The 14,401-nt window shown below is 43.0% G+C and overlaps 1 protein-coding gene across 1 annotated transcript; it reads left to right on the forward strand.

Annotated features, from left to right (window-relative positions):
• The first annotated feature begins 3,036 nt into the window (after positions 1-3,036).
• Positions 3,037-14,068, forward strand: MMP27 (matrix metallopeptidase 27). The gene is made up of 10 exons (XM_039216551.1): positions 3,037-3,162; positions 3,834-4,072; positions 5,130-5,278; positions 5,367-5,495; positions 8,496-8,657; positions 8,838-8,958; positions 10,142-10,272; positions 11,105-11,264; positions 12,491-12,594; positions 13,804-14,068. Exons 1-10 carry the CDS (start codon positions 3,061-3,063, stop codon positions 14,043-14,045), a joined length of 1,539 nt encoding a protein of 512 aa, XP_039072482.1. The 5' UTR covers positions 3,037-3,060; the 3' UTR covers positions 14,046-14,068.
• The last annotated feature ends 333 nt before the right edge of the window (positions 14,069-14,401 follow it).

A 14,401-nucleotide genomic window follows, 5' to 3' on the forward strand; every position in this document is an offset into this window, starting at 1 on the left:
ATGGTGTGAGAAAATGATCTAGTTTCATTCTTCTGCATGTTGCTGTCCAGTTCTCCCAACACCATCTGTTAAAAAGGCTGTCTTTTTTCCATTGGATACTCTTTCCCGCTTTGTCAAAGATTAGTTGGCTGTACACTTTGGGTCTAATTCTGAGTTCTCAATTCTATTCCATTGGTCTATGTGTCTGTTTTTGTGACAATACCATACTGTCTTGATGATGAAAGCTCTGTAGAGGCTCAAGTCTGGGATGTTGATGCCTCCCGTTTTGATTTTCTTCTTCAACATCACTTTGGCTATTCAGGGTCTTTTGTGGTTCCATACACATTTTAGGATAGTTTGTTCTAGTTTTCAGAAGAAAAAATTACTCCTCTTTTTAAAGTTCTCTCTGGCTGTTACACTGAAGTTAACCTAAAAGCTCCACGAATCTGAGGTTAGAACTTAATGAGATTATTTTTTATCTTGGGTTAAATTTCTTTGAAACCAAAGCTGAAGTGCAGGTCTTGATGCAGTTATTGCACTGGGGACATGGTCCCAAGAAGCTAGAGTGGGGAAGCAGGCAGGGTGAGATGGAGGGGAAAGGCCAACACAAGCACGTGTCATCAAGGTTCCTATGACGGGCTTTTGGGGCTCAGCTCCAGCTGGACCCCCCAGAAGCCATGCCAACCCCTTTCAGCTGTTCACATCTAGAAGGGAGGGGAGGCTGAGCATTCCTCCTTCATTTCCCTCCTGCACAGGCAGCTGGAGGATGTCCTGGGAAGAAAGCAGGAAGCGTGTTGGAGGCATCTCCTACATCATTGCTGGTGGGAGCTTAAATCTCAAGGTGACAGAGGCCGCTAATAGCCTAAGTGAACTTTTCTCCCTCTCCTAACACCCCACTGTCACTGGAGGCAGCCCCACATCCAGCTAAAAGATTACATGCTCTGATCTTTACCCAGATGTGGCCAATGCTTCATTTCTTGCCAAAATGGATAAGCAGATTATTGTGTGGGCTTCTGGAAAGAGACGGAGACCTTCCTCTCTCTGCCGACCACCTTCGTGCTCCCTGTAATGCAAATGCAGTGGTCAGAGCCTGCGCAGCCGCCTGGACCACGGAGCCCTGCATGGAGAGACATGCACCAACGTGGATGCTTTCTGCGTCCTCAGGGTGGCACTTGTCAGACCAGCCCTGGCCTTCCCAACCTGGGCTTCCGTTATGCAAGGGAGAAATAATCTTCATTTTATGAATCATCTGGTATTTTGAGTTCTCTCCTATATTCAACCAAATCTTATCCCAACTAATGCATCACACAAAAAGTCTGGAACACACCCCACCTCCCTGCAGTGAGGGTCATCGGTTCACAAGCCCTGGCCATGCCCACAGAGCCTCCAGGCAGCTCTTGCTCTCTCTTCCTTAAATAGATCTCACAGCACAAAGCCTCCAAGCATGAGAGAACGTTTCTCAGTGTTAAAAACAGACACCCAGAAAGAAACTTTGAAGAAATAGAGACAATTCTGGGAGCAAAAGAAGATGTCAAGATAAACTTAAAAATGCTATACATTCTCAAAAGATAAGGTGTATTTTACAGCCAAAAAGCACTAAAGAATGCAAGAAAATGAAAGAGTAAAATATTCAGAGAATGAGAAAGAGTTCTTGGAAAATAAAAATACAGCTGAAATAAGAAACACAATAGGTGAGCTGGGAATTAATGTTAACAGAAAATGGTAATAGATATATTAGGAAGAAAGAGATTCAATCCAAGGGTCCAATAGATATGGATTCCAGAACGAGGAAGGGAAAATCAGAAATTATCAAATAACATAGGAAAATCTCTTAAAGTTTTTATAATGAAAAGACTGCTTACTGCTCAGCAATGTTAACAAGGAAGGAAGGAAGGAAGGAAGGAAGGAAGGAAGGAAGGACGAAAGAAAGAAAGAAAGAAAGAAAGAAAGAAAGAAAGAAAGAAAGAAAGAAAGAAAGAAAGAAAAGAAAAGAAAACCACATCAAAAGACATCATTTTGAAATTTCTGGATATCTGCATAAAGAGAATTAATTAGCAACATTTTTCAGAAGCAAAAATATCAAGAATCAGAATAAAAGGCTTCCCAGCAACAATACCACATTCTAGAAGACAATGGAAGACTACCGTCAGAGTTCTAAAGAAAATTTATTTCAACCTGAAATTCCACAGACACACCCTCGATCAAGTGTCAGAATGGAACGAGGGACATTCTTAGGCATGAAAAGATTCAAAATATTCATTTTCCACGAACCCTTTCCTAGACCATCTTACCCCCATTTCGCTTAGCTGTCTACACATATATTTGCTCATGTCAGCCAGATTTCCTGCACTTCATTTCTGCTGTGCTCTCTGCTTCCTCTGGTCTCCCTCCACATATCCTCTGTGGGATCCGAACCCTACCCATTCTGCAAGAAACAGCGGAAGCCTCACCTGCCTGTAGCGCCCAGGACCTCCATTAGCAGTGATCACCCCCTGTGCTTTGGCCCTTCTCAGGCTCTGGACTCTTCACTGTACATTTTGCCACTTGCCTGTGGTTTGTCTGGCATTAGTGTCTGTGTGTGTCTGAATTCTCTGACGAGACTGGAACAGCATCTTATTCACGCTTCACTTTATGGTGACAGGCAAATACAGGTGCCCAACCAACGCGTGATGTTTATCCTACTTCATTAATCTGATCCCTGAGTTAACTGTCCTTTCATGACCTTTTTCTATCCAAGATATTTGGGGGTTTCATTCAAAAGAAAATTAAAAACTCTCAAGAATTTCCAACACGGGAAAACCTCCCAGCTTCATAAGGACAGAAGTAACTTGGGGTCTGACTTCCTATCATATTCCATGCAATAATGAGCGATGATTGTGTTTACTAAAAACAACTGCAGATTATGATTGCAAAATCAAGTTAACCTAAGGGGAAAAAAAGCATATCGTGACACACTTCATGGCAAGTGGTCCTTTTCTGTTACTAATTAAATAATGATAGAGGCAAACTCATGCCACGTCTCACTGTTGATTTCTGAATTCCGTGGAAACAGAAACAGGCTTCAACTGAAAAGAGAGAGGAATGAAGAGACTTCGGCTTCTACTTTTGGTCTTTGTTCCATTTTCTTCTGCGTTTCCTACAGCCCGAAATATGGACCCTGAGGAGAACATGCCCCTGGCGCAGGTACTGTCTCAATGCATGTTAATAATGACTATCAGTAAAAAATGAATTGTATCGATTGTCTTGGAAGCTAAAAAGACACCAAATTCCTCCGAAAGATTCCTGTACTTTCCCTAAGCTCCAAGGACACCAAGTAACTGTGTGCGTGTGGGACGGGGGTGGGGAAGGAGATTTGCTACCACTTCTCCTGAAGGTTCCAAGTAAAGGCAGAGGGAGGAGCAAGGGGCAGCCCTGGGAGGAATGGAGATCTCTGTACAACCAGGGGGACCCAGCTGTAACTGGACCCCTTAGCCCCATGTGCATGAAAAAGACCTTGCCTGGAGATTCCCTCTAAAGATCAGTCCTGTATAAATGAAAGTAACAGCAGAAATGTGTAAGGCGTGTGATCATTTAACACGTAGAAGCAGCTGATTGTCTTCTGCGGAGGTTGGAGCGTGACAGGCTGTGTGGTTTGGATGGGTCTGGTCGCACACAGCTTGGCCCCTTCTTGAAAATTGAAAACGCGGGGTGTCTCTCTCCTTCCTTCCTCTCTTCTTTCCTGTCTTGCCCCTTCCTTCCCTCACTCCTTCTTTCTCCCCCCACCCCCACCACTCCCAAAAAGGGTTTCAGGCAATTCCGTCTGATCCTGAGATCTGCTGTCCCGTAGTCTGTGCTTGTTTTATCTCTTTGGCCAGGCCTACCTCAGCCAGTTCTACTCTCTTGAAATAGAAGGGAGCCATCTTGTTCAGAGCAAGAACAGGAGTCTCCTAGACAGCAAAATGCGGGAAATGCAAGCATTTTTTGGGTTGACAGTGACTGGACAGCTGGACTCAAACACTCTTGCGATCATGACGACACCCAGGTGTGGCGTGCCCGATGTGGGTCAGTATGGCTACACTCTCCCGGGGTGGAGAAGACACAACCTCACGTACAGGTAATGCCTCTGCCACCTCACTTCCCCCTAAGCCAAAACCCCAGGCGTATAATCTCCAAGGAGCAATAACAACATGAGTGTATTCTCCCAAGCACCTCCTAGGTGCACGACCCTCCCCAGATCTCACTCATATCAGTCCTCCCCACACAACTGGGACGTCGGCACCACTGTTAGGACCACCTCAAACAGAGGAACTGAAACAAAGTTATTTGCCATGGCCAGGTCTTACCAGCAGACTGACTCTGGCAAATTTGCTTTTGCCTCTGGCCTTGGCCACTTCCTTAAAAACTTAGGACCAGAAGCACCACCATCTGACTGCAGGTGGCTGAAGGTACAGAATATGCTCAGGAGAGAATGAGCGGGGCCTGAATCTTTATGTCTCAGATGGACCCCGGGGTGAAGCATGGAGTTTGCCCCCGTGTCAAGGGAAGGGGACTGGTTATCGGGAGGAAGAGGATGAAGCAGGCTTCTGACCTGAGTCAGTGGCCTTGACTATTGCTCCAGGGCCCTTATGGCAGGTCCTAGTGAGGATTAGTTCTTCCTTCACTGTACTGAGTCTTAGGAGTTAAAATAAAATTAGGTTTGGCAAGATAGGGAGCACAAACAAGAGGAAAATCTTTTTCTGAGTAAGTAACTCTTTAAGACTCAAGGGAGACTCTTGAGACACATGCTTAAGGCTGATTTCCACAAGGCATCTGAGAAAACAAACCTGCATTCTGTTCAGAATTTGTGTCACTCATCCATGTACACAGCAAGCACATACAGGACATTAATGCTCTCCCACTTAGGAGGTGATCTTAAGGGAGTCATTTAACCTCTCTGAGCCTCATTGGTTAAAGTGTTAGAAGACTACCTGATCATAGGGCAGATGGGATGACTGGGTTATGTAGCATAGGTAACAGTGCCCTACTCAGTTGTAAAGTATGATACAAATGCAAGAATAGCACAATACTAGAAGTCTCTGCAGTGTACGGTTGGTAGGAAATGATTTTCTTTGTGTCTGTGCATGCCTACGCACATGTGTAACCACCAATTGATCTATTTTGTAATTTTTAAGAATCGTAAACTATACTCCAGATATGTCACGAGCAGACGTGGATGAGGCTATCAGGAATGGCCTCGAAGTGTGGAGCACGGTTACTCCACTGACGTTCACAAAGACCTCCAGGGGGATTGCAGACATCATGATTGCCTTTAGGACCCGAGGTAAGGGACACAAGACAGAAAACTATGGCTATTTTCATCTCTGGAGATTTGAAGAGGCTGACCTTCTCCCCTGTAAATTATGTCTCAGTCCATGGCCGGTGTCCTCGGTACTTTGACGGCCCCTTAGGGGTCCTCGGTCACGCCTTCCCTCCCGGGCTGGGTCTGGGTGGAGACACTCACTTTGATGAGGATGAAAACTGGACCAAGGATGGAGCAGGTGAGCCCCATTTTCTTTCTGAACAAAATTTTATTAATCTGCGGAATCCCTGAAATGAATAGCTTTGCAATTAGTTGCTTTGTACTTCTCAATTCTACACCCTCCCGCCCCCAGTTTCTCACATTCCAAAATGACGTTGATGAAAGTATTCAGTATCCTTTCAGACAGTTGTGCCTGTACAGGTCAGAGCCGTAGCCACACGACACACTCATCAAGTTGCTAATCCTGCTGTGATCAGAGTGTTCTTCTTGTGCTCATACGTTCATCATACACCCACAATGCCTGAAGGTTTGTTATGTGGCTGGGACTCTGCAAAGCATTGTACAGACCACAAAGTTGTACTAGAAAGTTCCCAGCGCTTCAGAAGTCATGAAGTTGTGTGGTGTGAGGCCCAGACATACCACCCCACAAGGCACAGTGTGCTGCATGTTATACTGATGGTAGAAGTCATCTGTGGCTTTGGGACTGAAGAAGACGCTAGAGAGGTGGTCATCTTGACTTAGTGACCAAAGGATGATACATGCGCTCATGGCCCAAACAAAGTCTATTTAAAAGCATGAACTTCCTCTTCTAACACTTACCCACCTGCCAAGGAATTAGACCCTAATCTTTAAATTCCACCTATTCCTTCAGAGCAACTGTGTTGGTTTTATTTCTTTTATACACCCTGCCTGATACTAAAATAAGAAATATTTTATTACTTTTCAAACAAAAAACTAAAACTTTACTACAGTGAAAGTATGTGCATCCAACAAATGAGCGGGTCCAGTAAACTCTCATCAGATTCTCCCAGCTCTTTGCTGTCATTGAGCACAGTCACCGTAGGTCTGGTGTCTGGTTCCCACGGTCCCAGGAAAGCGAGGCTATGGCTCTCCTGATGTGTGGTATACAAGACCACAGTTCGGTCCGGACCAAGTAACTCCAGATGGTCTGTGGGTCAGTTTCATAGTTGGTTCAAATCAGCACATGATAGATGCTCCACAATTTTGGTAAACAAAGTGAATCAAAAATCCCTTACTCAACACTCACTATGATAGAAATGGAGTAAATGTTAGTGTGCAAGACATACCCTGCCCTTCAGGGGTTTATAGTCTAGGGAACATACACTGTCGAATGGCAATTAAAATTAGTGTGGCCAACACTGGGATAGAGGAACCTATGACAATGTAGTAGCAGCACATAAAAGAGATTTGAACCCAAACACAGAAGTCAGATGAGGAAGTGATACCAGACCTGCACTGAAGGCTAAGCAGGAATTCAGAAAGCAAAGTGGCGTAGAGAGAGTTCTGGACAGAATAACCCGACCAACTCATGTTCCAGGACTGGGGCAGAAGGCAAGGCTGAAACGGCGACTAGGACCCAGGTGACATAGGGCCCAAAAAACCAGGAGGAAGGTGTGGAACTCAGTGAGGTGACCTGGGTTTGCGTTACCTTCTCAAGAGTCACTTGTCCCATCCGTTCAAAAGCACACCCAGTGGTACCGCCAGCCAGACGAGAGGTGCCAACAAAGGCCAGGGCAGAAGAGCATGAGGGACCGTAAGAGAACCCTTGGCCAGTCTATGTTCATTTTATGTGAACAGAATTGGACAAGGCTCCATGATGGAAAGCTCAGCCTTTTCTGTAGGATCCATAGGCTTGGTTGCAAATCCAAGGACAGTCTTCTATTTAGAACCTTACAGACCAAGTGGGAGAGGGATTAAAAAGACAATTTCCTCATGCATGGTGAGCCTTCTAGTACAGGAAGTATGGTGGGCGATGCCTTATGCAGGAGGGCATCTAAACATTTTTCATCCAAACAAACATCTGGCTCTCCAGCAACCATGATTAAGCATCCACTACTGATAGGCAGTTTAGTAGCCACGAGGAGTAAAAGGTGGTTAAAACACGGTCCCTGTACTGAAAGGTTGCTTCATGCAGTCCCATATGCGACATGACAGAATTAAACACTGAGTCTATGGAAACACTGAAAGGTACCTTTAACTCTGCCTGGAGAGGGGGTGGGAGAATAGGGGAAACCTCATAAAGGAGATGACTCTAGAGAGGTTTCCTGAGCAACAAGTAGGAGAGCTAGGCAGAGGATGGGGGAGATGATATTCTGGGTAGATGGAGTATAGGTAGTAAGATACCGAGATTAGAAGGAACATGGCACAAGGGTGCCCAGTGGCCCAGTCACTTAAGCATCTGACTCTGGATTTCAGCTCTGGTCATGATCTCATGGTTCATGAGACCGAGCCCCGCTCCTCCCTTCAAGGTAAATATTTAAATAACTTCTAAAAATAAGGAATATGGTACAGATGAGACATGCAAATGATTCAGTATGGTTAGCTCATGAAATATAAAATAAAATGTGAGGCTGGAAAAAAGGCAGGGACTAGATCATAAAGGGCCATGATAATGTCTTTGGACTTGGCCTACAGCCAGCAGGGAACCTCTGAAGGATACAAGTAGGAGATACGTGATCCCATACAGTGTAGCCCAGCAACAAACCAAAACAGGTGGCGTCTACTTTTTTAAGTTTGTTTGTTTATTTTGAGAGCAAGAGTGTGTGTGTGTGTGTGTGTGTGTGCGTGCGTGTGTGCATGCACATGGTAGGAGGAGCGGAGAAGGAGGGAGAGAATCTCAAGCAAGTTCTGGGCTGTCACTGCATGGCCCATGGCAGGCCTTGAAGCCGCCAACGGTGAAGTCATGACCTGAACCAAAATCAGAAGTTGCATGCTTAGCTGACTGAGCCACCAGGCACCCCTCTATTTTTTAAATGGTGTCCATTTCTGATACTCCTCCTTCCTGCCATTTACTTGCTCTTGATTGTATTTCCCCATGACATGACTAATATCAATGACCAGTGTGGAAACATGCCCCAGACAAATCATGGCACATATGAGAATTATCCCCTCAATGGTAAGCCTCTTCTCCCTTCCCCTTAGTTATTTCCTCGTCTCAGATGCAACCATTCTCCTTTTGATTAACCCATATACATATGTTTTCCCTGTTTTTGTTAAGGATTCAACTTATTTCTTGTGGCGGCTCATGAATTTGGTCATGCATTGGGCCTCTCACACTCCAATGATCAAACAGCTTTGATGTTCCCAAATTATGTCTCCCTGGATCCTAACAAATATCCACTTTCTCAGGATGATATCAACGGAATCCAATCCATCTATGGTGAGCAGCATCATTAATCTGAAGATACTTGAACTAAATAGGAAGCTTTCCAGAAAGGAAGTGAAAAAATCACTTATTGAAATATCACCATGAAGAAAATATTCACTTGAGAAATATCCTTCTGTAGGTGATTTCCAAACACCTCCTTAATTCACTGTGGTATTTCTTTTCTCATCAAAGGGAGTCTACCTAAGGCATCTGCTAAACCAAAGGAACCCACTGTCCCCCATGCCTGTGATCCTGATTTGACTTTTGATGCTATCACCACTTTGCGCAGAGAAGTAATGTTCTTTAAAGGCAGGTAAACCCATTCCCTTAAACACCTCAACTTCCTGTGAATATTTTTCTGTCCAGGAAATTTGGGGATGAAGAGAGAATCGCGGATAGTGAGAACAAATTCCTTTTCCTTTTCCTTTTATAACAACCCACAGTACTTGAATGTTTTACTATGTGTATGTATCTCTTGCTTGTTTGATAAGTTAATGTTTAAGTGTTCTTAAGCTTATTTTTTAATTGCCATTGTATAAGAAGGTGAAGTAGAGTCACTTCCAGAGACATCTTGGCTCAAATAATACACCAATCTCAGTGGTGATGAAGCTGACCTATACCAGTTCAGGAGCCAATTGTTAAATTTTGGGGACTTGTGCAAACCACTTCACATCACTTTGGTATCTTGAAACTGGCCATGGTTAGAGTATGTACACCCTGGAAGTCACCAAATGATAAAAAAAAGTAGGTCTTTTTCCTACTTAAAGAGGCAGTTCAACATGTCTGAGTAGACTTTTCCTTAATGTTGCCTCAATGAAGTGGTGGCTGTAGTAGGAAATCTCACCTCTCACTGTGCCTAACTTACTGGACTTGAATTGCAACATGGTGAGTCAGTTGTGTGTACAGTGACTGTATTTTCAGAACCAAACATTAGGACATAGACCATCTCACAAGGATATGGGCACAAGGGCAGATTATCAGATCAGTCAGCCTCCACCCACAACGACCCAGCACCCAGATGACACCCTCCTCACAGCAGAGGCTGCGGCCACCTGGGGGTCTCAGGGAGCAGTCATTAGCAAGGGAAGGGAAACAGAACATCAGGGCTTTGCAGGTCTCCTTCATGGGCTCAGCTTTATAGCCAGATGGGAACATCTGAGGAAATACTTTAGCATACACTGATAATATTTCTTCATTCTAGCAAACATCAGACCTGAGAGTTCTTCTTAGAACAGTCGGTGTTGCCTTGGAATCTTGAATATTGCTTCTTTGGCAAAAATGAGGCCATTGAGCTCTCAGAATTGAGATTTCTATGGGTAGGTTGCTACTATAAGTATCCAGGAGAGTGGGCACAAAAGCATGTCCTGACCTTGACCGTCCTAAGGGTAGAACTGAGCCCGCAACCACTTAGCCAATTAAATAAGAGACCAGCCTAGGTTTACAGTGTTTTCACTGCAGTAGAGACTGCATGTGTAAAGTGGTTTTGTTTCACACAGGCATGTATGGAGGATCTATTATGATATCACTGATGTTGAATTTGAACTAATCTCTTCGTTCTGGCCTTCTCTGCCAATGGATATTCAAGCTGCATATGAGAACCCCAAAGATAAGATTCTAGTTTTTAAAGGTAATGTTGCCCATCACAGTTTCTGTCCCTGGATGCCTGAAATGGTCAGTGGGTATTCTGGTGCCTGGAATATAATATTCACGCTTGGGCCAAATGGAGAGTGCTTCTGCAGTGCATTACCTTGTGTTCCTGTTGTAAAGAAAAACTATCCAGGGTTTCTCTGTGGTCTCTGTGGCTGTGAAGAGAAACATCAACCCAACTGCACAGGAGCTAAAGGAAACCTGTATGATAAAAATAAAAAACTATCTTTTTCTATCAAATAAAGATAACCCACCTCCCTTTAATATTCCCTTGCTACTATGGTTGTCAGATTCGGCAAATAAAATCACAAGATTACTTGAATTTCAGATAAAACACACAATTTTTTAGTAGAAACATGTCCCTTGCAATATTTTTAATATACTTAGGCCAAAAATTAGTCACTGTTTATTTGAAATTCAGATTTAACTGGAATCTTATACTTAATTTGGCAATGCTACTTTTCATATAGATTTTGTCAGATTACTTGCCTTTGAGAATCCTCGGAGGCTGAAATTTAGAAGAGCATGTACAAACATAGTTGTCAGAGTGAGAGAAACGATCAATACAGTGAAACCAGTTGACATGCACACTCGTGTGTACATGCAATATTAACTATAGATGGATGTTATTTGTGGATTATTAATGATAAAAGCAGCTAATGAAAGTGGTAAGAATAAATGGAGACATAGACTACTAAATCTCTAGGCATTGAGCCTCAGAGATGAGGCATTCATTATTTTCAAACGGCTTTAGACATCTATTTTTCCCTCTAGAAAGTGGAGGAGAAGATAATCACTTTCTCTCCTCCTAGATGACAACTTCTGGATGATCAGAGGATATGCAGTCTTGCCAGATTATCCCAAGCCCATCCACACGCTTGGGTTCCCAAGACATGTGAAGAAAATTGATGCGGCTGTCTGTGACCACAGCATAAGGAAAACCTACTTCTTCGTGGGCATCTGGTGCTGGAGGTCAGTTGACAATCAACCCCTTTATTTTATCCCACAGAAGAATATCCACCTAGCATGACTTTAACACAGGCAGAAATAGAACTCATATCGAGTCCTGTTAAAGCCATTTATGTGGGTGGATGACATTTACCAAACAAAAGAATGTTTCAGTGAGTCCAGAGATCTTTCTCCAACTTAAAAAAAAAATTAAGATAAAATAATAAAGATTGCAATGCCAACCAAATTACCAGTAACACAAATATGTCTAGTGAAAATCTGTGAAATCTCCAAGCTGAGTCCTAATTTGTTTGTTTTTTTTTTTAACTCCAGTTAGTTAACATGCAGTGTAATATTGGTTTCAGGCATACAATACAGTGATTCAACACTTCCACACATCACCCAGTGCTCATCACAAGTGCAATCCTTAATCCCCACTGCCTGTTTTCCCCCTCCTCCACCCACCTCCCTTTCCCCTCTGGTGACCATGAATGTGTTCTCTGCAGTTAGAGTCTGGTTCATGTGAGCCCATACTTTGATTTTTTTTTTTAATGTTTTATTTATTTCTAGGAGAGAGAGAGAGAGAGACAGCGTGAGCAGAGGAGGGTCAGAGAGAGAGGGAGTCACAGACTGAAACAGGCTCCAGGCTCTGAGCTGGCAGTCAGCACAGAGCCCGACGCGGGGCCCGAACCCACGAACCGCGAGATCATGACCTAAGCGAAAGTCGGACGCTTAACCGACTAAGCCACCCAGGCGCCCCTGCCCATACTTTGATTTAATAGTTGCCCAGAATAACATCAGTCTGCCTAATGGTGTGGCTTTTATCCCTCATCTTTTCTTGTTTTCAAGACACTACAAATGATTCAGCCAAACATAATTTTTGACATGTTTTTAATTATTATTATTTTTAGAGAGAGAGAGAGCAGGGGCCAGGCAAAGAGAGAGAGAACCTTAAGCAACCTCTATCCTAAGCATGGAGCCTGATGTGGGGCTCAGTCCCACCACCTTGGGATCATTACCTGAGACAAAGTCAAGAGTCAGATACTCAGCCAACTGAGCCACCCAGGTGCCCCTACATGTTTTTAATTACTTTAATTATTATTATTTATTGTAATTATTTTAATTATTGATCTGGTAGTTTTCCCCTACCACCTCTTCACATCCCTATTTGACTCCAAGTGGGGCAGTAGAAGGTTTAAGTCCCCCCCAAACAAAGATCCCCTGGAAACCTTTCAAACCCATGCATCCAGGTTTGATGAAGTGACCCAAACCATGGACAAAGGGTACCCACGGAGGGTTGTGAAATACTTCCCAGGAATCGGTCTCCGAGTTGATGCCGCCTTCCAGCATAAAGGTAAGCATCAATGCCTAACTTTTCAGATACTTGGAAGACTTTACTGGCTGAAAGAAGGTAGCACAGAAACATAGATGTTTCCATTTTAATGTAATTTTACTATTCTTTTTAAAAAATTTTTTAATGTTTATTTATTTTTGAGAGAAAGGGACAGATCACGAGAAAAGGAGGGGCAGAGAGAGAGGGAGACACAGAATCCGAAGCACGGCTCTAGGCTGTGAGCTATCAGCACAGAACCCGATGCGGGGCTCAAACTCGTGAACCACGAGATCATGACGTGAGCCAAAGTCAAATCCTTAACTGACAGAGTCACCCAGGTGCTCCTATAATTTTACTGTTCTTGAACACATGTAATAATAAACTAACCAGGCAGGCATTCTCACAAACTGAATTAGTAAGTCCTAAATTGTATTCTTTATTACACTATTTCGAATCTATGCAGAAAGTACCAAAATTAATTTTACCTACCATTGATCCAAGATAATTCCTAAAAGATAACCCCTGAAGAGTTTGAAAAACTCCAAGTGTTAAAAATGACTAAGCACATGCACTGAACAGTGACTGTCAAACTATTAAGTGCATAGTTTAATATGCACACTTGGGGTTTGTGTGAGAAACTACAAATTCTTCAGATTCTGAGGCAGGTCTAGAATTGTGGATAAGATCCAGAAATCAGTTTTAAAAGAACCTCAAGCAATTTAATGTACCAGTGTAGCTGGTATATCATCAGACTTCGACGATGGACAATAACCTAGAACATGCAGTGAGCAGGGGTCTACATTTTTCCTGAGTGGCGCCACCTTTTATTGCAATGAAATCTAACACAAAACCTTAACATCTAAAACGGATAGAGCAGAACGACTCAAGATAAATGAGGATGTACGGTCCAAGGCCATACCCACAGGGGCCTTCAATACCCTTGCTAAGACACTGTTTTGAAACCAAGTTTGAAAACCGTTGGCATGAACCACAGTCTGGCTAGAAAGTTGGTAACTCCCTTGACATTCATGTTTCACATCGTCTTTTTGGGAAAATAAAAATAACAACATGTTTCACGTGACAGCAGTAAAGTAAAATGTATCTCTATAATTGCACAAGGTTCCTTCCTCTCCATAATGCTTAATTATTTTATCCTATATCCATACAATTGAAAAGTGTGAAACTATTGTATAGTGTGCAAAGTAACTCATGATGACCCTCTCTCTCTAGGATTCTTCTATTTCTTCCGTGGATCAAAGCAATTTGAATATGACCCTAAGGCAAGGAACATTACCAGAATGATGAAAACCAATACTTGGTTTCAGTGTAAAGAACCATTAAACTCATCTTCTGACTTCAGTGTCAGTGAGGAAGAAGTACACTCAGGAGGAGTAGCAATGTTTTATCATAAGAATGTAAACTTGCTTATTTTCAGTATTGTTCATGTGCTAAAAATAACCTATAGTTATTAATAAATGCAGAGACCTAAAATAAACCTCAAGAGGTCTTTTCATCTGAACTCTGCTTCACACTAGAACTGTTCTTTACCGTAAGCCGCCCATCCTGGTTCTAAACCTCTACTGGATAAAGATTCAACACATACTTTGAGCTGCCTGATTCTTTTTACAGGAAGTTATGATGTATAAGCAAAACTCTTGCTGTATTGTAAGCCTACTTTATGTTTGTGGACTTGGATAAGTAAGCCATGTGTCTTATAATAACTAAATATGCAGACATGTATTAAATCAATCTTGAGCATCTATTTTGTCTGGACCTTTGCAGTTGGAGAGACACCATAACCTGCAACCCTCATCCGTACCCATTCTCT

Source organism: Hyaena hyaena, unplaced genomic scaffold (assembly GCF_003009895.1).
Source record: "Hyaena hyaena isolate Hyena2069 unplaced genomic scaffold, ASM300989v1 scaffold_638, whole genome shotgun sequence".
In the NCBI taxonomy this organism is placed as follows: Eukaryota; Metazoa; Chordata; class Mammalia; order Carnivora; family Hyaenidae; genus Hyaena; species Hyaena hyaena.